Source organism: Blennius ocellaris (genome assembly GCF_963422515.1).
Source record: "Blennius ocellaris genome assembly, chromosome: 21".
NCBI lineage: Eukaryota > Metazoa > Chordata > Actinopteri > Blenniiformes > Blenniidae > Blennius > Blennius ocellaris.
This window is the reverse complement of record NC_137670.1, coordinates 6,696,218-6,721,069: the sequence shown is the minus strand read 5'-3', so window position 1 is coordinate 6,721,069 and position 24,852 is coordinate 6,696,218. Positions and strand designations below refer to the sequence as shown.

Below are 24,852 nucleotides of genomic sequence, written 5' to 3'. Positions count from 1 at the left end.
ACTTCGTGGTCATTTTAAAGGCTCCGTTCACTCTTTGTAAGATAGTTTAACGTTCTTGTTCAATGTGATCCAGTTGGAAGTCGGAATTAGGAGAGGAAGTCCTTGATGCCCCCTAATGGCTTTATTAAGGGATGACCATATTTGGTCATTTGCATTAGCTGTTTTTTGTTGTTTTTTTTAAATGAAGGAAGGAAGTGGGGAAAAGGGTCCTATGTGGACATTTTGCTTCCATCATTTTACACGTGAAATACAAAAGAGTGAAAGTTCAAGTTCTTTTTAAATAAAAAAAAAAAAGTCTGGGTAGAAAGTTTTACGCTAACTGATGTATTCTGATGATGTACCACGAGGGGGCAATTTAATCAAACGTTTTAATTTTCACTTTATGCTTTGGGATGAAAACAAACAAACAAAAAAAAACTTCATAAAAAGCAGAAAAAACAGACTTCGGTTCAGTTTTCATCACGTGACGTTTCTGAGCAGTGGTTTTCAAAGTGTGGAGTGGGGAGGCCTCGGGGGGGCGCCACAGCGCCGGTTCAAGGAGGGGGGAGTTTTCAGAGGCAAAATCTTGGATAATAAGATTAAGACTAAGATTAATTACGGAAACTGAGAAGCTTTAATGCGCAGTTAGTCATGGCAGAGACTGACTGGAAAAAAAGATGTGTTTTATTGCCGACTGAGCCAAAACACACGTCTATTATAATGTGACGAATACTGAGAGGCTGCGGGGGTCGTGGTGGTGGTGGTGGGGGGGGGGGTTGGTAGTGTTCCCACACTTTGAAAACCGTTCCTTAAAATGTTGACATTCAGACATACATTTCTGAAAATCCCATCACAAGGCATAAGTGTGCAATATAAGCCCAGTAGTTTGGTTTAATCTGACCGAGTTCATGAAGCAAAGATAATCTCATTGATTAAAATGAGTTACGTATACAAGCACTTTATGTGTGTGTGTGTGTGTGTGTGTGTGTGTGTGTGTGTGTGTGTGTGTGTGTGTGTGTGTGTGTGTGTGTGTGTGTGTGTGTGTATGTGTGTGTAAGTGTGTGTGTGTAAGTGTGAGAAACGGCTGGAGTGACAGACAAAACTAGTTTCAGGCACGGTGATCTGATCCCACGGATCAGAGTTTCAGGTCCGGACGGCCGCCGGGCGTTGGTCAGGCCGCCAGCATCTGAGGCTCCGCCTTCTTCCTGGGACGCTCGCGCTCTGAAACCGACAGCAATGAAGTGAATAGCTCGTTGGCTTTGAAGACTCGTTTCGACACTTCCAGCAACTGGGTTTTCCAGATTCCGAACATTCCCATTTCCCAGTTGAAGACAGCAGGAATTTCCACTTGTCTGTGGGAAGGCTCCATGAAGCCGACAGGCGTGACACCAGATTGGGAAAGTTTCAAACTGAGAAGTGAGAAACTTTGAATTGTATGTGACTAATTTTTTTTTCTCTGTTGATAGACGTGAGGATGATGATGATGATGATGATGATGTCTGCACAAAACAAATTTGCTGCTAAATGACAAAAAAAAAAACAGGGAAATGGGACTTTTCCAACTGGAAACTTACCAGTTCCATGAAGGCATTATATTTGAAGGATTTCAGGATACATATATGAAACAAACCTGAAGATACACATTCATATAAAAATCCCCCAAATGCGTGACTCCTTCCAAGTGGGATTAATCGTTTGGATTAACTAGTTAATCTCATCCGAAGAAGTTTCCCGACTCGATTACCTGGTTTCTCCTCGGTGGCTGGTGGGACTTCGGGCAGCTCGTCTGAAGGAACCTCGGGAAGCTCCACGTCTCCCTGCAAGAGTCAGAGAGTCCGGATGAGGACGAGGAGCAGAGAGCTGCTGCCACGTCCGCCTGGATTACAGCGGATTAGGAGTCCACCGACCTGAGTTATGGCCTCCAGCTCAGCCAGCACCGCATCTTCATCCTCCTGAGACAAGGAGCCGGCCAACATCTCGTCGATTTGCTGAAGGGAAACGACATTAAAGAGTAAATCGCTGCGTCGGGTTTTGAAAGTGGAGAAAATAATATCGTTATTACTCAGATGTTAATCTGAGCTGTTCATGAACGAACCCTTTGGTACTCGATGGCGTCCTGCGTTTCATCCATGATCCGCTCCACCTCCTCGATGGACATGACCTGCAGAGAGAAACAGTCAGTCGGCGCTGGAGACGCTGCGTCGGGCAGCACGGACAGAAGACACGCGTGTCCAAGCCTCTAACCTCGTGCATCTTCTTCAGACAATCGTTTCCAACTTTCAGCCCGTCGATGACTTTCTTCTCGATCTGCGCGAACTCCAGGTCTTGAACCTGAAAGCAGATCATCGATGAGGGTTTGTGTTTTCTACTTGGAGGCGTTCTTCCTCGGAGGGTCTCCACTGGCTCACCAGACGCTCCAGATTACTGATCTGGTTCTCCGTCTTGTCCAGGAGCTGATCCTGGTAGCGCTTCTTCTTCAGCAGGAGCAGAGCTTTCCTGTTCACACACCGGATAAAAAAACACACACACTGTGATCAATCAGTCATGGTGGAAGAGCTGTGACACACACACACACAGAGTTGTGATACACACTCTTTCTTGCCATCCTTCAGCAGCTGTTTGGCTAAGCGTCGCTCCTTCTCCAGCTGCAGGTTGATCCTCTTCTGATACTGTCGCAGTTTATCTCGCTGCTGCTTCAGTTGCTGCAAACACGCACACACACACACACACATTATTTATACTGTAGTCAATCATAAACTCTTTGTTTTAACCATTGTATGTTACATTACATAGTCAAATTCCCTCTATAAGATATCTACATTTAAAAAATCATTAACAAGACAAAAAGAAAGTACGTTGTTACATACCTAATAAAATACAAGAGATGAACAATATTACTTTATCGCAGTCATGTGACTGCTACGATCATTCCCTTTTTAAAAAATAGGGCAGCTTCTGCTTTTCAGTATAAATACAGATAAATATGTAATAAACTTTCACCTGAATGAAAGTATAAACCCCTGATATATAAATACCTGAATGAAAGTATAAAATATAATTACAATGATATGTTTGTAATTAGTTTCTTCCTCCCTTCTTATGATTTCAAAACTAAAGTACAATATATAATAATCCTTTGTCAGAATGAGTACTTGTACACCCACACTTCGCATACTGCAACTTCATAATGACGCGCAAAATACTTTGAATTACTGCTCAAGTACAGTATTTTGAAGTGTTGTAGTTAGTTACTTCCGATCTGGTATTCACTGTGACAAAGAAGTTAACTTTGGCCAAAACTGTCAGATTTAGCTCCACGGATATTATATGTTTACAGAGTTTTGTTTTTGTTACCTTGGCTTCATTATCAAAAACAAAGATGCCGATTTAAAGGTCAGCCCATGTAATGTAACAGTAGATAAAATTATGTTGTATAAAATATGTGTGATGGTTTTTCGGGCCTCTTAAGTGTTAAATGATGAGATTTCCCGGAGGAGTCCGGCACAGAGCAGTTAGCATGCTACCGCTAGCTTCCGGGCGAGGCTCTTCCTACCAGAACGGCTTTGTCTTGTTCCGTCACTCGCGTTTGTTTCTTTTTCCCAAACAGGTTTCCCATCCTGACACAGCATGCCAGCACCAAGGCGCCACCGGTGAGGACTGACAGATGTTTATTTTAAACTTCTGAGGAAGAACTCTGCAGCTCCATTACTGTCAACACACACAATGCTCCACAGATTCTTCTTCTTCTTGTCTCGATTTCCCGGGAGGTTAAAAACAGCCTCCGGGTGCACAGCGCCCTCTACCGGACAATAACTGCATCAGAAATAAATAAGGTTTTTTATAAAGTGAATTGAGTTTTTTCTACACTTTAAACTTGATTTGTGATGATTATGACCTCGGGTTGATAAAAACAAACATTTGACTAAATCTTCTGACATTGAGAAAATGTATGTCGAGATTTCATGATTAAATGAAATTAAAACTACTAATAAAAAAGCTAAGTTAGTTGTGTGATAAATCCTGAGGTCCAGAAGCGTGAATGTATAACTTCACCTGACCCCAGAAAGAATAGTTTTGATTACTGTGGCTACCAACTGTTATCCGAAAACAGTAAATAGAATATAAATACTTTATTAATTCCAGAGGGAAGTTCCTTAAACAATGAATCCAAAATATTTTGAAGCATTTAGGACTTTAACTGTCTGCTAATAAATTAAAGTGTCTTCTACGACTTGTCTTCAACCGAGTTTCAGGTTCTTCAGTCCTATAAAGTCGGAGGATAAACGGGACCAAAAAAAAGTGACATGGATGAACATTTATTAATGAAAAGGTCACAAATAGACCACAGACTTCATGAATGACAAAGAGAGGCGACACAAGAGGAAACTACAGCTCAACCAGTCCTTCCAAACTCAAATCAGTGCACAAAGATTGCATAATATAAAGAAAGGTTATCAAAGTTCCCAGAAATAGTTCCAATTTACTCCAACCAGGAAAATAAGAAATGAGACCCACTCCACTGTCAAATCACATAGAAATACTGGTTTCTCCTCCACAGAGCTTCAGGTGATGTTGGTTTTTCCTCCCGACTCCTTGTGGCGCTCCATGGAGGAAACTGGTCAGTTTGACTGTGCAAACCAGCTGAGGGTGATTCTGGACGGCTACATGTCACTGAGAGGTGATGTCATAATGTATCTGAGGAGTGTGTGTGTGTGTGTTACTGAAACCCAAACAAGAACGTATGATAAAGCACATGTGGCTGCTTCTGGGGAAATGTATTTTTTTTTTTTTAAAGCAAGTTGTAGCTGCATCTTTCCTGTTTTACTCCTTGTCACGATTTAGCAAACGAGGCTACATGTGTCAAAAAAAAAAAAAAAGAAAATCCAAAGCAAAACACAGCAGGATTTTTCATTTTCACAGTCAAAAATGACACGGAACTCCGGGAAACAGTCTTTCAAGGCAACGTCCAGTTTCTCTGTAAATAAAGTGTACTGAGTGTATTCAAGCCTCCAAAAAAACATTTCGCAATACTTCTTTAAACTGGCTCGTCCTCAAGCATTAGTGAACGACGACACCGCAGGCAACAAAAGGTCCAATAAAATGAGGACGAAGTCGAAGCGACTGCATGAAACCGTCTCTGTAAACGTCCTGATCCACGACGAGTGGATCTCTTTGATTCACTTTAAACCTCAAACGCAAACAGTTCAAACCTCAATAAAACCAGAGTTGCAGGAATCCAGATGTTTGTAGGGTTTTTGTTGTTGTTTTTTTTCCAACCAGGAAGTTAATATGAAGATGTGTTTCGTAATAAAGACACGAGTCGAGATGACAGTAGAGATCAAAGTGTATGAGATCTGAAGAAGTGCATTAAAAGTTACACGAAAAAAAAAAAGAAAAGAAACTTTTCAGGGAGTTTGATTCAAATCTGGTGCCACGTTTAAAACAATCCCAAGAGCTTTTAGCTCCGTTTACATGACAACATTTTTAAGTGAAAAGGGAAAACATACGTTGCGTTCTAGGTGTTTGTTTACATGACGACGGTGCTCGGAGTTTTTGTCGGAGTCATGTAAACGGAGCCTTACAATTGTCTGAGAGATTGGAGGCGAGCAAAAGAAAAAAAAAGAAAAAACGAAACACCAGCAGCTCAACTGCTTCGGCAGTGAACCTGGTTGATGCTGGCGGATGAACCGACAACCTTCATGCAGCAGAAACACAATTTATCAACAAAACACAATTGTCAGTTCCCTTTAAGCCAACATCCGCTCACCTGAATGTCATGGAGATAATTACAATTTGTCGGGTCGCTGACGGGCCGGAACAAACGTTTTTGCAGGTCCATTTGTTTTTGCAACTTTCGCGCAGGGCAAAGAAAACTCGCAACACATTTAAATCTCAGCAGGAAAGGTCCAAAATGCAAGAGCAGAGGTTTAGACGGGTGGGTTTTCTTTGCCCCGAGTTCAGACTTCACTGAAACCCATCATGTAACAAAAAAAACCCCAAAAAATAAAAAAAAACTCACCGCAGGAATCATCCAGCTCTGGTTCGTTACAGCGCCACCTGCAGGTACAAACACGAGAAAATGCAGAAACAGCCCGCAGCTTAAACACACGTTATATCCAACACGAGAAACACACACTTGCAGACACACACACACACACACACACACACACACACACACACAACGTGATTAAAAGTGGCACCAAAGTGGACGACGGGCAGCTCCTCACCAAGTCGTACATTCAGATAAAAAAAGAGTCCTGGACGGAGGCTCCTCCCACGTCTCTGTGTGCTACATGTACACTGGTGTGCATAATCTACACTACATTCCTGCAGGGAGGGGAGGGGGGGGGGGCACCCTTCACTCCCCCCCCTCCCCACCCCTCCCCCCCCTCGTCTGAGACGCTTCGGTGTGGACGTAAAAGATGTGCATGCTGGTGTCAAAAAGAAAAACAACAAAATGAGAAGGAACCGTCTTCCCCCATGCCGGAGGAGGAACGAGTGTCTTTTTTTCTTCTTCTTTTCTTTTTTTTTTTTTTAAAAAAAGGTCCAAAGCGTGAGTAGAGAGGTCAGTCGTGTCCAACACGTCAACACACAGAGGGACGGCGCGGTCGCCCTGCGAGACGGCTTTTGGTTCGAGCCCAAGTCCTGGTAGTGCTTCTTCTTCTTCTTCTTTTTTTTTTTCTGTCCTTCTCCTCCTTTCACACACGAACGCAGACACAGTAATGCCTTCCAGATGATGGGAAGGATCACAAAGCTTAAATATCATATATTAATCTTTTTTTTCTTTTTTTTTCGACTCCCTTCGACTACAAAAAAACAAAAACAAACCCTTCTGGAAAGAGGAGGAAGTCCCCGCTCCCTTCAGTCAGTAAAGAAGGAGCACCAGTGGACGAGGGTCACACGACATGCAAGCCTCGGAAACCGCTCACACGCACACACAAGTGTACCCAGGCTCAGGCGTGTGCGGCGGGGGTGAGGGGGTGGGGGGGTGGATGGAGTCAGAGCTGGTGCACGACGCTGCTGTCAGGGTGGGGGTGAGCGGCCGAGGCGTCCTGCCGCAGCCGCTGCCACTGGAAGGTGGTGCTGAGCGAGCCCACCTCGTCCTCCTCGCTCTCCTGCTCCTTCGCAAACTCCATGAACACCTGAGGAGCGAGGGAGGGAGGGAGCGAGGGAGAGGTCACAACCCGGCGCCGCAAGACAAAGAGGGCAACAATAACTCAGAAGAATATGGATTAAAAAAGAAAACGGGGTCAAAAGTTAGAGAAAATAAAAATGGGAAAAAAAAGGACCAAAAATACATGTAAAACTTTAAAGAAACATATAATAAAGTATAAATGAACAAAATAGGAAGTAAATGGAGAAATAAAATAGGGACTAAAATGAGCCCCAAGACAATGTGGAAAAAAGTGGCAAATTAAAAATCTTAAATTGAAATTTCTGCATTTGTATAATTCATGAACTCATTTAATACCGTGGTTTTTCCATTCTGGCCCCTCTGATTTAATCGTTTACATTCCTGTTGCTCAATATGTTGAAATTAAGACGCCAGGTTTCAACAGCTTGTGTGTAAAAGTCCAGAAAAGGTTCCCTGAGCACCCACCTGCTCCAGCGTGGACTGAGAGAAGTTGTACTCTTCAAAGTTAAAGGTTTGCCTGGCTGAGGGCACAGAGAGAGACAAACACAAGAGTTCAGCCGCTTTGTCGTATCGGCGGGTCGGACTGCGACGAGGCTGAGACTCACCGCTCTCCAAGTGAGAGAAAGCTTTGGCCAGCGACTTCACGTCCTCCATGGGGATTTTATAAACCATCAGAGTGGCGAAGCTGCAGAGAGACGAGTCAAAGGCTCAAGAAGAAGAACCGACTGCGGGGGGGGGGGGCGGCTCCGGCATGCGGCCTCACCTCTCCTGCCGGGCGGCGTGAGGGAAGATCCTCAGGATCTCCTTGTGCAGCAGCGCCACCTGCTGGAGCCCCGTCAGCTCCTCCCTCAGCTTCACCTCCAGGCTGTAGCCTCGGCCGTACTTCCCCTTCAGGTGCTGGATGGAGCCGATGCACCTGGAGGGAGGAGACGTGGGCGGATTAACGGCGAGGAGTCTGAACCGGCGGGGGCTACAGAGCGGGCCTGAGAGCCCACCTCAGCTGTCCGGACACCATGATGGCCACGCGGTCGCACACGGCCTCCGCCTCCTCCATGTAGTGCGTGGTGAGGACGGCGCCCCGCTGGCGGTTCTTGAACGCAGCGCGAATAGCCCTCCTGCGGGAGAAATTGATTCACATGATCTCAATGCCTCTTAGACCACATTTAAACTGCAAACCTTGATGCCTAAATCAAATTTACTGTGTGGTTTCTGATAGAACACAAGCTGATCCACGCAGCTTCTAATAAAAAAGAAATAAAAATTCTACCTTTGAATTGTATCCTGATGCATATCAATATTTTTCCGGATGTAAATTGTGATGAGATTTTTCCCGTGATGTGAACTCACCACATGCGCTGTTTGGATTTCGGATCCATTCCCGACGACGGCTCGTCCAACAAGACGATCTGAGGATTCCCGATCATACTCAGGGCAAAGCACAGCTGCAAACGACAAACAGAACATGTAAACAACCAAATAAAGACTCGACTGCAAAGCTTATTCATACGGTACTTTGCACTGCAACTTCCAACGAGCGTCCAGATTACAGAGCATCTTCCTCCCTCGCTCACCTTGCGCTTGAGTCCCGCAGACAGACTCTTGGCCTGTTTGTTCACGTGGTCTTTCAGCTCCAGGGCGTTCACCACGCTGAAAACCACACACATCAGTCGCAAAATCAGAAATAATTCAATCGAAATGAACGAGATGAGAGGAGAAGCGCGGCACAGAAAAGGGACGACTCTCATGTTTGTCTCCAGGCCCTTCGGACGGCGTCCGTCCCCTCACCGCTTGATGATGTCGGGTACATCCTGTCCCTTCAGCCCTTTGATGGCGGCGTAGATCTCCAGGTGCTCCTGCAGCGTGATGCGGGGCCACAGCGGGTTCACCTGAGGACAGTAGCCCACGTGCTCCAGGGGATTGTCCACCGGGCGAAACTCGGTGCTGTAGTCTCCCATCAGCACCTGGACCGGAACAAAGTACAGAATCTGACTCACAGGAAACTAATCTACCGCTTTTTTGTGTTGTTTATCAGTGTAATGGTTAGCGTGAATGTTGTCGATTCAATCATACAAACAGAGGCTAAAGAAAGAAACACAGTACAGTGTGGAGGAGGTGAAGCTCCTTCTCAAGTCTCGTACCTGTCCAGCAGTGGGGTCTGTGTCCCCGGCCAACATGTGCATCACGGTGCTTTTCCCTGCGCCGTTCGGACCCAGCAGCCCCAGAACTTCACCTGAGGAGACAGCAGGTGAGCTTTCAAGTGTCCCCCCCCGTGGATTTCGGTTCAAATCTTCCACTTCCACTCATCATTGACGAGATTGTTCTGTTAATTATCAAAATCAAGTTGTTGTTTGCTTTTTTTTGTTGTTGTTGGGTTTTTTCTTCTTCCTGTTTTTGTTTTGTTCTGTTTTTCTCTCTTTTTTTTCTTTCTTTGTTTTGTGTCCTTTTGTTTTTGCTTTTGTTATAATTGTTGTGATTATTTTGGTTTTTGCTCTGTTGTTGCTCAGGCTGGTTTAATCTCATGGCAGTTGGAAAATATATAGATCACTGTGATTACTGTATTATTAAAAAGAAAAAAAAAATGTATGTAGCACTAACAAGGGTATTGTTTGTATCTCCCCACCCAGTCTATCTCTGTCTTCCCTCTCCTCTCTTCTCTTCTCCTCTCCTCTCCTCTATCCTTTCACCCCAACCGCTCCGCAGAATTCCGCCACCTCTGAGTCTGGTTTCTGCAAAGGTTTCTCCCTGTTGGGGGAGTTTTTCCTTTCCACAGTCGCAAACACACCTGCTTGCTCATGTGGATATGTTGGGTTTTTCTATTTTCTCTATAAAAGCAAATTGGAATGACTGTAATGTATTTAAAAAGGTCTCTTTTTTTAAAGAAAAAAAAAAAAAAGGATTTCGGTTAAAATGCAACGGACCGAGGGGAAGCCTCACCTTTACGGACGCAGAAGGAGACGTTCTTCGTGGCCACTTTGCTCTTCTTGCTGAAGGAGAAACCTTCTCTTCTGCCCTTGTACTGCTTCTTCAAGTTACTCACGACCACCACGGCTTTCTGGTCACACACGGCGAGGAAAGGTTTGAGGCCGCGCTCGCCGAGACGAGACGTTCTCACCGAGACGTTCCCTCACCTCCTCGCAGGACTGGCAGCTGAGCGCCTCCTTCACCCGGGCCTTCTCCATCTGGACGTCCTCGTCCTCATTCAGCCCCTCCTCCGGGTTCCTCTCGGTTTGGGGCTTCGCTTTGGATGAGATCCTGCAGTGGTTTTAAGGAAAAAACATCATTGTTCAAAAATAACTCCTCACTGGTACCATGAAGATGTGGACAAAATAACTTTTTTTGCTTTCGTTAATACTCAAAGATTGACAATCAGGTGTGTCAACTCTACACCGAACCACAAGAGGTTTGAATTTAAAGAATATTATGGCACTACTTAAAAGATAAGGTCCACTCAAGATGAAATTGGGCTGTATATGTAAAACAAATAGTATGTAAATCAGTTGTATATCAGTTCATTTCAGCCACAACAAAGAAAAACTTTAAAGTCTAAAAGGTTATACGACACTATTTTACCACTTCGGCCCACTCAAGATGAAATTGGCTTGCTTCTGGCTCTGATTATAAAAAAACTTGGATTATATTAATCAGGCACACATTTCAAGAAAACACTTTATATCTAAATCTTAGATTAAATGAGAAAGAAAGATATGTTGGAGTGGATTCCACAGATTCAGAGAGAAAGCAGTCAAAGCTGAAACAAGAATTAGTGAATACGAGTATGAAAATAATTGGGGAAACATTGAATATGAGCTAAAAATCCAACCCTGCCTCTCCTAAGCAAAGGTTAGATTTGAATATACAAGTGTAACTAGATGGGGTGGAAGTCGTCTTGTACGCACACAAAAAAGAGAGGTAGTCTAATCTGAAATAATAACTTTCAGGACCCAAATAAGTAAAAAAAAAAAAAAAAAAACTATGCTTGACTGAAAACGTGATCCAGAGTTCTAAAGAAAAATGAAGTTCAGAGTTGAAATCTGCTGCTCACCTGCAGAACTGGTCGGTTTTCATGGTCCTCCCTCCGTAATGGATCTCCAGCCAGCGGAGCAGGAAGAGCAGCAGGATGCACTGCAGGTAAGGCTGAGACACACAGACCACACAACAAACTCACACGTCTCCCGTCCTGCAGCCCACATTTAAGATCAAATGATTCTGGATGCAATACGTACGGCGACGACTGAAATCAGGAGGTTCTTCCATAAGAAGTTGTCCTCGTAGAGCGAAGGAAGGAAAGTCACCTGGAACGGGAGGCGAGGACAGAAGCGAGTCGGACATTTTGTTTCCGTCGGTGCAGATTTTTTAGCGGAGGGATGGAGTCGCCAGTCCTCACCTTGGTGATGCAGTTGAGGCAGCCCATGAGCGGGTACAGAGGGTTGAAGAAGCACAGGACGTTGTGCAGGTTCCTGGTCAGTCCGGGGTTGTCGTTGACGAACGACAGCTGGACCACCGTGGCCGACACCACGCACACCTGACACACGGGCCAACGTTAGGTCAGTCTCGCGGGATTAAGAGGAGGGGGAGGAGCCAGTGTGGCGTTTTCTCACCATCATCGAGATGACGGAGAAGAAGTCCCTGTTACTCTGGACTCGGGTGAAGCCGAAAGAAAACACGTAGGTGAAGAGGATCATGGCGGGGCCGAAGCCGACCGTGCAGAGGACCTAAGATAGGACAGGGGTGGGGGGGGGGTTTGGGTCAGCCTGAGAAAGTGCTGGATGATTGCGGGCGGGGGACGTGGCGAGCTGTACGGACCACCGCCGTGAGGTTGTTGGAGGTGAGCAGGTTCCCGGTGTGGAAGGAGAAGAGGATGATCGTCATGCAGGAAAGGATGAGGTAGTAGAAGGGGATGTCCACCGCTGCCTGGCCGCACCAGTACGCCGACGGCACCAGGCCGGAGATGCGCAGCGTGGAGCGACACTTGATCTGAAGAGGGGAGGGAAAAAAAAAAAAAAACACAAAAGAGAATTAAATCTCTTTTCACTGTTTCGTTTACAACTTTAGTTTTTGATCCGCGACAGAGAAATCACAAGGCTGTGTGGCATTGTGACCTGCCATTTTTAACCTCGGGGGAGGGGAAGGGGGGGGTCCAAAGAAATTATATGATTTTATTCGGCCTGAAACCAACAAATAAATCAAACTGTATCGGCCTCCAGTGCTGATCCCCATGGAATACTACAAAATGAAATAAATGCATTTAAAGCCTACTATTTATGTTCACATATTCTGACCTACTTTGCTTCATTTCATTAGTTGCCTGGTTTCTCTGGTCCAGAAATCACAGAGAGAGTCTTAAAATACTTTTGTATGAAGGTGTGTTTGTTTTCACTGTAAAGTATCAAGCATATTTTAATTTGGGGATGAAATACGGCCTAATTTCATCTCGAGTGGACCCAACCTTTTGAACAGTGTCAAATTAATCTTTAAACCTTTAAAACTTTTTCTTGTAATGAGAGCCCACACGTGATTAAAATGTAGATAATTTTTCACAAAACAAAAGAATTATAAGCATCAGCAAAAAATCACTCTCAACATCAGGCCAATGTTAATCGAACATGGTGGAGCGAAATACAGCGAAATGTCCAAAAGCAAAGATGCAGTTCGCTTTCATGGCAGCATCACAGATATCTCAGCTCGGGGCTCAGTGGTGTGTTGTGTCTGCTATTCTTAAGAAATTTGTTTTTTTTTTGTTTTTTTTTTAAATCTGTTTCACTGAATTTTTGACAATTTGCCTGGTTATTTGGTTGAATTGGAGCCTCTTGTGGGCCGTTTGACATCCCTGCTGCAATGCTTTGATCAGTCAGAGATCAAAGAGGGTGAGAGCAGTGTGTTCTTCACCTCTCGGTCTCGAGTGTGGTCCATCGCAAAATAAGCAGGCATGCCGGCGGCCAGCATCCCCAGGATGATGGCCTCGATGTACACCAGTGCGTAGGACGTGGCGTCTGGGATTTGCTGGTGAAGGACACAAAGAGAAATGGTTTTTTGTGTGTGTGTACACTTCTTTATTTCCGCAGCTTATATATTCACGTCGATTCATTTGCATTACTTTGCTGCGAAAAAACCACGGTCGGGTACTCACGTAATCAAATGGTTTAGTCCACGTTCGGATCTGCCCCGTGCCGTTCAGCCCCCGCAGGAGAGCATTGCTCAGGACGTTTACCGCCATGGGCAGCGAGTGAACTGTGGTGCTGTTGAACGCAACACTGTACCTGAAGCCCTGCGAGGCAGAGAGTGTCACAACACTCAGTTAAAAAAAGCTCCAGCCTGCTCAAACAAAGGGCATTTCTTCCAAATCAATCTAATCTATGCTTGGATTTCATCAGGTATTTGTCAACAGATTCAATCCGTGCCGACCTTGCTGGATCCCGTGACGTTGATGGCGGCGCTGTGAGGAGCTGCAGACATGTAGTCGCTGTGTTTCATCACTTCCACTTTGATATCCTGAGATTCCAGATTGTGGATGAAATCAGAAATGTCTGAGCCTGCAGGACGCGGAGAAAAGTTAAGCGGAGGAGAGCATGTTCGATGTAATATTATTGATTGTTTTTTTTTTTTTAAAGTGGGAGACTGACAGAAAAAAAACAAATGAAATGAAATTGCCAATAGAGAAAATAAAAAAATAAAAAAAACATATATAATCACATCAAATTAGAATAAAATAATAAATATAAAAAATAAATTTAAAAAAATCATCATACAATCATATTGTAGTGAATAATATCACGGTGATGATTTAAATAGGTTATAAAGGTTTTTTTTAATGCATTTGCATTTGTTTGTGATTTATGAGTCTCTGAATTGCCGAGTTTCTTCCTCTGAACGGTTCAGGTTTTTTGGGTGGCTTTAAAACTATGCTTTCATACCTCAATTCAACCTTTAGTTGAATAAACTGCATCAATCATTTGGTTGTTGGCTTAAAATGAGTTTAAATCTTAAGGTGGAGAGAGAATAACCGGTCAGAACACAGACGTGTGGGGTGACGGAGTGAGCTCACCTGAAGAGTTCTGGACCAGCAGGCTGGTGGCGTATCTCTGGGGCGCCTGGTTCCTTCTCAGCAGGTAGATGGGCAAAAACTGTCGATCCGGTGAGTGAATCTGGATGTTTCCTGTAGCCAGAGACAAGACGAGCACCGCCGCCACAAACACCAGGAACAGGGCCAGACTGCAGGAGGAGCGAGGGAGACAGACGCCAACAAGTTAAGTTTGTCTCAAGCTCTATTTGCACGGGATTGGCATTCCCGAGGGACCAATAGTGATTTGTAATGATTGCGGAGGACGTCTGTGATCTTAATCCCATGCGAATGCGCCATGTCTGTAATTTGTAAAGTAAAAATTGCACTGTCGTCCTATGATAATAGTAGGCCAGTGCGAGTCTGCATCTCAATGACTGGGGGTGTTTTTGTTAATTAGATTGTTTGTTTGTTTTTAATCGCACAACTAAGGTGGTCAGCAGGCGTGCTTGATCCTTGGATGGCGCCGAACTCCCTGCCTGTGCAGGCCGGACAAACACTGTGGGCCCCGCCGCCTGCCACCCGCCCAGGGGAGGACGGCCTGGCGCGGGTCCTGTGTCCGGCCCAGGCTGTCTCCACAGCGTGTCCTCCGGGCTCCCCGCCAAGCCCGGAAACCCTTTTTCCTGTTGAATTATGGAAGCTGCGGTGGAAATTACTGTCAGCGTTTTACAGGAGGAGCCCGATACAAAACAGGCCTATGGACCATTGAAGACAGATTATTTTTTCTTCGGCCTCTTTCAGCATAATACAAGCGCCCTGACGGCCCGTTATCCATTCTCTTATTTTTGAGTGATTGTTCAATCAAAATGAAATTAATCAGCAACACTTTGATTAATATGATTAAAAATATTAATCATTTCACAGCACAACTTTTTAATTGCCGATTTTAGATATGAAGGAAAACGGATAATTGTGGCACACGGTAAGTTTTCTGCAGTGATAGAATGGTTCATCGTTTGCTAAAGTGAATTCAAACAGAGACTTTACAAGAAAACTACCAACTCCAGGTCTCATGGAAGCACAAACAGGTTTTTCCTGCTCAGATCTCCAGTTTGTGCGACGGCCTCCAGCTAATTCTCCAGCTTCCTGTTGCGTGATCGGCTCCCCGTCGCCGTACACTCACGTGTAAATGAAGGCCTTCCTCTCGCGCCGCATGTTGAGCATGTGCAGCCAGGCCACCGTGCTGAACTGCTGCCTCCACAGGGCGTGACCCGACACCACGTCCGACTTGTTGTCGGAGAAGGTGAGCAGCCGCTGGTCCGTGTCGTCCAGGGAGGCGCAGTCGCCCGCCTCCTCCGCCTGCTCCTGGTTGAACACGCTGTAGTCTGTGGACGACAGGATAATCGACGTTCTGCGAATGAGCTGTGATCTAACGTACATCTTCATGTTAACGTCCACGGCCTTTCAAGGCATGCAGTCGAATTCGATCAATTTATGGCATAAATATTACATGCTAAAACAGTTAACAAGTTTTCAAGTTTTTCTGATGTGAGGTGACCGAGTGACGCCAAAGGGCCTTGAAATCATATGAAATAACTTTATGTCCATGCAGGTTAACACAAACAACACCAAAATACAAGAGGAAGCCCAAGATGAAGAGGAAGAAACAGCAAACACTGAAGAAAAATACTACGCAAAAATGACGAAGAGTAAAGAGGGAAAAACAAAAAGACTAAAAGAAAAGAGATTAAAAAAAACTAATGGAAACTAAAAAGTGAAAAGAAGAAGAAGAAGAAGAAAAAAAAGCAATAAAATGATTGTTTCTCTCGAAGAGTTTTGCTGGATTTCTCACCAGCTTGATCAACTTCAGCCTCGGCTTCCAAGCGGAGGAAAACGTCCTCCAGCGTCGTCATGGAAACGCCGTAGTTGACGACACCCAGGTTTGGCTGAGAGTCGAGTTCAGAGAACAAGCCTGTGTGAGGAAACGTGAAGACGTGAGAGTGTGAGATGAGAGATGATGAGCATTCAGATTGGTCAAGAGCAAAGTGCAGCAGACGGCAAGAAGAGGTCAGAGGAGCAAAACAGCACCCCTCAAATCGCCCGGCAGGGAAATGATCACTGGATGAACTAGTTGCCGAACCAACACTTGAAGAACTCGAGAATGAGAAGATGAGAGAGTGAGAGGTTGAGAGAGAAAAATCTGACCGGGGAAGGTGTCCATGCTTTCAAAAGGCAGAGTGAAGGTGAGCTCGGCTTCGTGTTGTCGAGATAACTTTGCTTTGGGAACATGCAGCTTGACCAGCGAGGAGATCTTCTCGGCGTCACACCGTTCACTTATGGACATCCTGCAGAGGAGCACACGCACATCTAACACTAGTTACACACACACACGCACACGCACGCACGCAGTTAAAACACACACAAACTATAGCGTGAGCCACAATCGCAGACTGCTGAATAGAGATGGACTTGCCTGAGATGATATCCAACACCGCATTTAATTTTGAGGTACAGCGAGGAGCCGACACACTTGAGCTGCCCCTGAGAGATCACGGCTTTACGATCTAAGGGAACAAGAACACCGGATTTTGAGGACAAAACAAAAATGGATTCTGAAGGGGTTAAAAAAAACAACTTGATTTTACAAAGCCATTTTCTTGTGTATGATTCTTCTGTGTTTTTCTGCAGAATTGGCAATTGGTTTGTTTGGCACTGATGAAAGTTTGCATTTCTTGAACATACTGTAGTGACCTCTATAGTGTCAAGTGTGTGTGTGTGTGTGTGTGTGTGTGTGTATACCAGCGAGGATGTCGGCCTCGTCCATGTAGTGTGTGCTGAGCACGGTGACTCTGCCTGCACGGCGGTTCTTGAGCAGAGACCACACCTGGTGCCGGGAGCAGGGGTCCATGCCGGCTGTGGGCTCGTCCAGCAGGAGAATCTGACGGAGAAAAAGACGTTTCGACGTGCTCTGACCACCTCAGACTGACGGGAGGGGGGGCACTCCGGGCGTACCTTTGGGTCTCCCAGAATGGCGATGCCCACGGAGAGCTTCCTCTTCTGGCCCCCGCTCAGATTCTTGGCCTGAGCCGTCATGATCTTCTCCAGGTCCAGATCCTTCAGCACTTTGGAAACCTGCCAGAGGAACACAAAGGAACAAACACGGACAACAGAGGTGGAGTTTAAGGGCTTTCAAAGTTCCTGGTTCAATATTATACCTGGTTAAGACACTGGAAATAAAGGTCACTCAAAAAACAAGCAAAAAACAAATGACACAAGATACTTATTGCTTGTAATATGTAACACAATCTGCCAGTGAAAGAAGCACAAATTATCTTGAAAAGACTTCTGGAAATAAGATACTAAGCCTTACAAGATAAGAGAGATTTTGATTTTTGCTGGGAAAACTAATTCTTACAAATTGACTGTTACAATTGTGACAGAGAAAGAATTGCAACTCTTATTATTATTTTTATTATCAGCTGCTTGACACCTTGTTTTCCCCCTCATGGGGATGAATAAAGTATCTTCTTACTTCTACTGTGAAAACCAATGTCTCTATAAATTGTAGCAAAAAAAACATTCAGTGGAACATTGTAGCCTTTTGATCAGTTCTCCAATATCCACGAAAAACTAAAGCAACCAAGTAACAAGTAATGTTCCCACCAGAAGCTAATATCTCCAATTTAAACAGATGTGAAGCAGATAAAGGTATTTTTTTTCGTGAATTCTGACATATTAGGACCCACAATTTAACTCTTATTTTCCCAGAGACAAAGTAAAAAAAAAAAATAATAATACCTCGGTGTCAATGTCCGCAGGCTGGATCCCTTTAATGGCGGCAAATATCTGGAGGTGCTCCTCCACCGTCAGCACGTCAAAGATGATGTTGAACTGCGGGCAGATTCCCACCAGCTGCTTCATCTCGGACGCGTCGGCGATCTCCGACACGGGCGTCCCGTAAATGGTGGCCGAGCCCTGGGTGGGGGGGCAGATGCCGCACAGGATGTTCATGAGCGTGGACTTCCCGGCCCCGCTGTGTCCCAGCAGAGCCGTGATCTGACCCTCGTAGATGTCGAAGGTCAAGCCTGCGAGGGGGGCGGAGGAACAGAAGGTGTGAAGGAAGCAAAATGCAAACACACCGCGGGGTTAAAAACACCCCTGATCTTTGCACTTGATACCAGTTTATAATGACAAATTCTAATATTTTCTTCAACAATGAATATTGTGACGCCCCACGGTTTGTCAAATGTGGATAATTCCAGATTGAGACGGTAAAGACATAAAGCGTTGTGTCAATATACTAATCACTTCTTTAGCATTTCTGCAGCACGACGGCCCAATCTGTACACAAACATAGTTTGAAAGTTTTACTCGAAAGTTGGAGTAAAACCACAAAGAAAAAAAAAAAGGCAGAAATACTAATTCTGTAGTCTTTGTATTAACGCTCTGCAGAGTCTGAATTGAATTCCCAACTGCCTCATGGAACAATTATGTAACTACATGACATGAGCAACATGATCGTCGGTTGTTATAACGTGAAACTGTCTTGTAATAGGTCATTATTTTGGTTGTTTTCTTGTCTGTAGTTAGTCGATTTGAAATGCATACAGAGTTGCTGTGTTTTAGTAGCAGACTGACCTCGGAGAGCCTCCACCACGTTGTCCTTGTCTTTGTAAACCTTCCTGATGTTGTTGATGCTGTCGGAGGAAGAAGAAACCAGGAGACAGAATGAAGAGCAGATCAATGAGTTTTGGCTCTGGTCAGAACATCCAGTCACTTTAAATCAGTGCAAACAGTCTGATGATGATTTCTACAGCGGCTCAAACATTCTCCTATCTATAAAACAACACACTCCTAAAAGAGAGAGAGAAACCGAAAGTGAGTTACTGTTAGTTTGTTCGGCAACCCAAGAAAAATCTGTCTTCAACCCGCTTTGAGACTAAATCCACAGTTCGGATATGTAGTTGTAAACGTTCATGTCCCTCACAGAAAATTTGATAAAAATAAATAAAATCCTGATTTACAAATTAATTACAAAAATTCTTCAAAATCCAAAACACATCTGACTCATCCAAAACTCAGATGCTCTATCAGACTTGTGACACATTCACACAGCGAGCTAGACTGTTACCGGATCGCCTCTTTGCCTCTGAACTCGGGGGAAACGGGCTCCACGGATTCGTCCGCGCCCGGAGCGCCGTTCGCCTCGGTGTCGTACACCGAGCTCACTTCCACGTAACGCCTCCTGCGCTTGGACCAATAGGACGGCTTCAGGAAGTACACCAGGGACCGCCTCATCCCAAACTCCCCTGCCACAGAAGGGGCGGAACACAGAGGGGAACGTTATCAGGTCTGGACCAAGAAACTATCAGCAAAACGGCGAAAATGAAGGGTAATCTAAAACGCATTGATGAAAATATTTGTCAGAACGGCAAGTAAATTAAATATAACAAGCCCGAGTTAAAACAATAACAATTTAGGGAAGATTTGTTGTCGCGCACCTGGCAGGACCTGGTCCAGGTAGACCGCCAGCAGAAGGTAGAGGATGCAGTCCAGGACCAGCATGAGCAGGGGGACGTACAGAGGGTGAGGCCCGTTGGCTAGAGAGGAGAAGACGGCGCCGTACCCCTGTGCTTCCAGATACACCACCTGAACACAAAATGGTGCACTTGAAAGATGAAATTCTTCCCCCTCATCTGCTTCACAATGGTTCATTCCGTAGTTCAGGCCTGTCTGCGGATGGAGCCGCCTCACGAACATGGGAAAATTCTTCTGCGTGACTATTTTAGACAAAATCACTTGACGTCATAAGCGTATCTTAGCGTGGGTTTTGGCGGTGGCGACCTGAGCGATGCCGATGGAGAAGGCGCTGGGGGAGAGCAGGCAGAGCAGCCACACCAGCGGCTGGGGGAAGTCCTTCATGAGCACGGTGAAGAGCGACAGGCAGCCGAACACCACCGTCAGCATGGAGCCCACCGTGCTGGCAAACTTGGGCTTCTTGAAGAGCGGCGTCAGCATGAAGGAGAAGAAGATCTGAGGAGGTGGAGAAGCGTGGTCAGAGCAGGTTCACAACGAAGGGACGGAACCTTCTTCTTCTCCGAGGGAAGCGCTCACAGATGAAATCCCGTAGAGGAAGATGAGGAAGAAGACGACGAGGAAGTCGCTGTTTGGAAACAGGGCCGTGTAGGTGGCGATGATGGCCATCAGGAAGGACATGGTGGTCACCAGGGCGGCGTACAGGAGGCCCCACGACAACCTGCAGCACAGGGGACGACACACAGATGTTACAGTGGCATTCCTGCTTTAAACAAGAAAAAAAAAAAGCATTATTTCATGTAAAAGTGAGAGAATAATGATGTTAACTATCACCTCTTAAACTCCTCCCTCATACAAAATCTAAATGAAATCCAGCGCACCATCTCTTAAATGCTCACGAAAAAAAAATTACAATTATAAACTAAAAGAATGAAACTTGCCAGCTCAGCTTTTTTTTCTAGGAAAGCTGAAAAAGAGGAAAGACAAAAAAGAAAGAGAAAAAAGTAGAAGGAAAAAGAAAATGGGGAAAAAAATAGAAGAATAAAAAAAAAAAAAAAGAAACAAAATAAGGGAAAAAAGAAGATAAAAAAAAAAGTAGGGAAAAATGAAAAAGTACATCTAAAAATACTTTAACTAGTGGGAACTGCACAGTGGCTATAAATAGCTCAAGTGGCTAAAACAGCCAAAAATATATAAAAATGGCTTAAAAAAATCTTAAAATGTAAAAAAAATATATTAACTGTTGCTATGACATTTCATGAAATCAACCTTGTTTAATTACGTAACAAACATTCAAAACGAATGATAAGAAAACTACTTGTTAGCCTTTATTGTAAGCTTTTTTTGTGAATTACATCAATAATCTAATAAAATTGAACACGTCCTGGTCCAGATGTTTTCATCAGCCCACGCTAGGGTGAGCAAGCCCCTCACCAGAAGGCGGAGTCGTAGAGTCCCATCATGGTCATGGTGTCTTTCAGCCGGTGCTCCTTCTCGGCCGCCACGTTTACGATGAGGAAGGTGACGAAGGGCGTGAAGGCCAGGACCAGGTAGATGGAGATGAGGGCGTGGGGGAACTTCTGCACCTCCACCGAGCCGGGCTGGCCCATCATCACCACGTTCAGGTCCATCTCGCTCCACACCGAGCGCTTCGTCTGCATCTGGACGCAAACGGACGTCGTTTTCAGAACGTTTGCCTTCGGTCATTTGGCTTCGGGAGGGAGGACCGTCGAGGACGTAGCGTTGGCTCACCTGGATTATGGCCGCATCGATCAGAGACTGGAGGCGGATGAAGCCGGAGTACCAGTAATTCGCCGCCCTGCAGTTCACCGAGCTGGTGAAGCAGTTTGCTGGAAGAGAACAAGCGGCGGAATGACAACATCAACCACATGATCCTGTCGGCTGATGTTGCCGTCGTTCGTCCTTGCAGCTTTACCGATGGACTCCGTGTAATCGCTGGGCAGCGGCAGCTGGTTGTAAGGGAAGCGGAGTCTGTAGGACGTGGCCGAGCTGTCCAGGAACACCACGCCCACGTAGCCGGACGGGTCGTACAGGCTGGCGTTCTCCAGGTCCTCCTCGCTGGCAAACATCTCCAGGTGATCCTGCATGTCTGCGAGGACGACGAGGCTTTCGTTACACAGGTTTCACAGTGAGAACACTGAAGGAACTATAATCAAAAATAATCAAAGAAGTAAGAGGTAGACAGTCTGGTCCCATCAGAAGAACCGAATTGTTTTTAGCCGCTATCTGGAGCTACATTTAACTCATACACACATTTAGCCACAGGCTAACTGGCGCAGATAAATGATTGCTCTCGGATCATTTCAAGGACGGTTGTCAGACTCACGCATCTCCTGTGCGACCTCCTCCATGATGTGGTTGGTGACGTTGGTGATGGGCGTGTAGCCCAGGCCTTTGAAGAAGTGGCTGTCGTGCTCCAGCTCCGTGGTGCTGATGCCTCCATAATAGACGTGAGGATTGAGGGTGCTGATGAGGATCAGCAGACCCAACAGGAGAAGAGGTAAGATCAGTTCCTGGGGGGGGGGGGGGGGGGGGGACAGAGGGACATAATCATGACACGTCCAGTGCGTTTGGCGTCTCTGTTCACGTCCATTTGATGCGAGCGTGACCGTGAGAGGCAGATGGAACAATGACCCACTGCAGCAGAGAAAATAACAGACTCCACTCATTCATGTGGATCCAGAAGCTTTTAAGCTCAATCAACCATGTCATTTAATTGTCAAATTGTCAGTCAGAAAACTAATAGATCAGAAAGTGAGGTGTGAATAAAGCCGCGTAGCATTTAAGCATCAGGTTTGGATGTTGAAGAAATAAACTATAGCTTTGATAATAATAATACCTTTAGCGCTTCATTTATTTATTTATTTATTTATGTTGTTCTGGTACAAGGTGTTGATAGTTTTTTCTACTACACGAGAGCTGTTCAAGAAGACATGGGAGGTCCCACAGTGCCCCCCCCCCCACCCCTCACCCCTCGAAGAAAACACACACCGGGACATGAAAAATGCATCAGGGCCACTTCAAGCGAAATGAAAAATTCATGTTCTGACAGAGAGGAAATTGAAAGGATAACAAGGAGAAGCTGTCTCACTTATTTCATTTGACAATCCGATTGAATTTGGAGGAAATCCACCCTGCAGTTAAAGGAAGGGATTATTTAATCTGATCAGAGCTGCCGTCTTGCTCAATAAGCATAAAGCATAAAGCGGCATCCAATTTTCATCGCTCTTTCTTCTGACACGGAGCTAGAATTCAGATTATGGAGCATCTTCCTCCCACTAACTGAAGTAACTTCCACAACGAATCACTCCTCATTCGATGAGACTTTTAAAGGAAGAGAAGGACGAGCAGCTTGAATCAAACAACAACAATACACTGAGGTAGACGACTAATGAAACCACGGCGGCCTGCTGAGAGGCGAGTACCTGCAGGCTCTGCTGCTTGGTCCTCCACTTGATGAGCAGATTCTTGTAGAGGAGACGTTTGGTCTGGTGCCACACTCCAGCATCTCGTCTGTACGTGGGCTGCATGTTCCCAGCATTCCTCATGTGGATGATGTACGGACGAGAGGTCGTCTCACTGATCCGGGCCTCAGCTGGGAGGTCGACAAAAGCACACGCACACATTTATAATCTGGGTCATTTAAACAGCGTTTAAGGTCATTGCTGTTTGCTTTTAATTTTAAATGGAAAATGGTTGTTTGAGATAAAGGGGCTGCGAATATAAGTTATTTGACTTCCGTCTCTTTTTGATTCGGGACTTTGGAATGAAGAAATAAAATGAACAAATTTCAGTCCTGTTTGAGGTGATTTAAGTCCAATTTAAGGGCATTTCAACCAGAGTTAAATGCATTTCAGTCCTGTTTACGGTCATTTAAGGTCATTTCTGTCCCATTCTATATCATTTCAGTCCCGTTCCATATAATTTCAAGTCATTTTAGGTCATTTAAATCCTGTTTCAGGCCATTTACAGTCATTTACGTCCCGTATAAGGAAATTTCAATCCTATTGAAATGCATTTCAGTCCCGTTTAAGGTCATTCTGGGTCCTTTCAGTCGGGCTTAGGGTGAATTCAGTGCCATTCCTGGCCATTTCAGGTCATTTAAATCCAATTTAAAGTCATTTTGGGTCCAACTTTGGATCATTTCAGTCCCGTTTAAGGTAATTTAAGTCACAATTATATCACTAGCATGAAAAACTATCATTAAAAGGAGCTCATAATAGCTTTGGTCTGTTTTTTTTTTTTTCTTCAAGATTTTATGGATGTAAACCTACATTTTCTATGACTATATGATTTAATATCGCGACTATTTTACATCCAATCTAACACACAATGATGATGGTGATTATGCTTTATAGTTAGTTGGAAGACGTCAACGAGCTGGTATGAATCTTTAGTTGGGTGATATTAGCTTGAATGGTTTGAATGGTTAGTTAGAGGACGATAACCAGCTGGTTTGAATGGTTAATTAGAGGACGATAACCAGCTGGTTTGAATGGTTTGTTAGAGGATGATAACCAGCTGGTTTGATGACCCGAGTCAGGTTCTGCAGGGTTAACTAGCCATTAGCCTTCGAACCTGCGCTAACCTGCTCACACGCTCCCAGGCGGACAGCCATCCTCTCTCTACCCGCTGTCTGCACATTTTTAACGCGTCTTCTGACTGAATACCTCTCCGTCCACACGCAACGAATTGAATGCGATTAAAACCTCTGTGTTTTCTGAGCTATTTGCGTGTGCGTACAACCAGTCACCAAGCTAACAGGCTACATCAACACAAACCTTCATTCTTTCTGTGGAGGGGACACAAACCACACAAATGCAACAAGCAACGGGGAAATGTAGCGTACTCACGTATGAAATACATTAAGGCATATCCTTCTTTTGCGTGTGACTCGACGGCGTTACATTACAGACGTGTTTTTAGTATAAATAAACCTTTTTTTGGAAGGAGCTCCCCCGTGTTGTCCCTGCGACGCTACTTCCTCCTGTCAAACACGGTTCCCACAAAAACGTGACGTCAACCAATCAGAACTGAGCGCACGATGATTGACAGCGATTTAGACCAATCACAGAGCAGTTGAGGCTTTTATTATTCCCATAACATACAGATAATAACAAATATCAAACAGTAATTTTGAACACATTAATTTACTCAAAATATTCTCAATTTGAGCAATAAATCT

The 24,852-nt window shown here is 44.9% G+C and overlaps 2 protein-coding genes across 2 annotated transcripts; both read right to left on the bottom strand.

The window, feature by feature from the left end:
- Window positions 1–351: 351 nt before the first annotated feature.
- Window positions 352–3,718, bottom strand: LOC308145311 (charged multivesicular body protein 6-like). The gene is made up of 8 exons (XM_080516699.1): window positions 3,533–3,718; window positions 2,572–2,681; window positions 2,388–2,475; window positions 2,224–2,310; window positions 2,075–2,140; window positions 1,887–1,967; window positions 1,724–1,796; window positions 352–1,200 (listed from the first exon to the last, which is right to left on the bottom strand). Exons 1-8 carry the CDS (start codon window positions 3,593–3,595, stop codon window positions 1,151–1,153), a joined length of 618 nt encoding a protein of 205 aa, XP_080372825.1. The 5' UTR covers window positions 3,596–3,718; the 3' UTR covers window positions 352–1,150.
- Window positions 3,719–4,288: 570 nt separating this feature from the next.
- On the bottom strand, window positions 4,289–24,655 carry abca5 (ATP-binding cassette, sub-family A (ABC1), member 5). The gene is made up of 38 exons (XM_080516603.1): window positions 24,521–24,655; window positions 23,093–23,262; window positions 21,994–22,180; window positions 21,583–21,756; window positions 21,399–21,496; window positions 21,081–21,307; window positions 20,226–20,367; window positions 19,956–20,144; window positions 19,613–19,760; window positions 19,243–19,420; window positions 18,750–18,808; window positions 17,910–18,196; window positions 17,124–17,243; window positions 16,911–17,049; window positions 16,585–16,675; window positions 16,317–16,456; window positions 15,964–16,083; window positions 15,295–15,496; window positions 14,157–14,323; window positions 13,517–13,644; window positions 13,242–13,379; window positions 13,001–13,114; window positions 11,918–12,088; window positions 11,713–11,826; window positions 11,499–11,636; window positions 11,338–11,406; window positions 11,157–11,248; window positions 10,243–10,366; window positions 10,049–10,166; window positions 9,253–9,344; window positions 8,900–9,075; window positions 8,686–8,761; window positions 8,462–8,556; window positions 8,110–8,229; window positions 7,878–8,030; window positions 7,720–7,799; window positions 7,580–7,635; window positions 4,289–7,121 (listed from the first exon to the last, which is right to left on the bottom strand). Exons 1-38 carry the CDS (start codon window positions 24,531–24,533, stop codon window positions 6,978–6,980), a joined length of 5,049 nt encoding a protein of 1,682 aa, XP_080372729.1. The 5' UTR covers window positions 24,534–24,655; the 3' UTR covers window positions 4,289–6,977.
- Between the last annotated feature and the right edge of the window lie 197 nt (window positions 24,656–24,852).

Bases quoted from the DNA above. Each gene is read 5' to 3' on its own strand.
- LOC308145311 (XM_080516699.1), bottom strand. From the start codon at position 3,595: ATGGGAAACCTGTTTGGGAAAAAGAAACAAACGCGAGTGACGGAACAA. The intron at 2,682-3,532 runs GTAGGAAGAGCC...GCGTGTTTGCAG, and splicing joins AACAAGACAAAGCCGTTCTG to CAACTGAAGCAGCAGCGAGA. The intron at 2,141-2,223 runs GTTAGAGGCTTG...TTCTCTCTGCAG, and splicing joins GTCTGAAGAAGATGCACGAG to GTCATGTCCATCGAGGAGGT.
- abca5 (XM_080516603.1), bottom strand. The intron at 21,308-21,398 runs GTGAGCCAACGC...GTTTGCGTCCAG, and splicing joins TCGATGCGGCCATAATCCAG to ATGCAGACGAAGCGCTCGGT. The intron at 8,031-8,109 runs GTGGGCTCTCAG...TCCTCCCTCCAG, and splicing joins ATGGTGTCCGGACAGCTGAG to GTGCATCGGCTCCATCCAGC.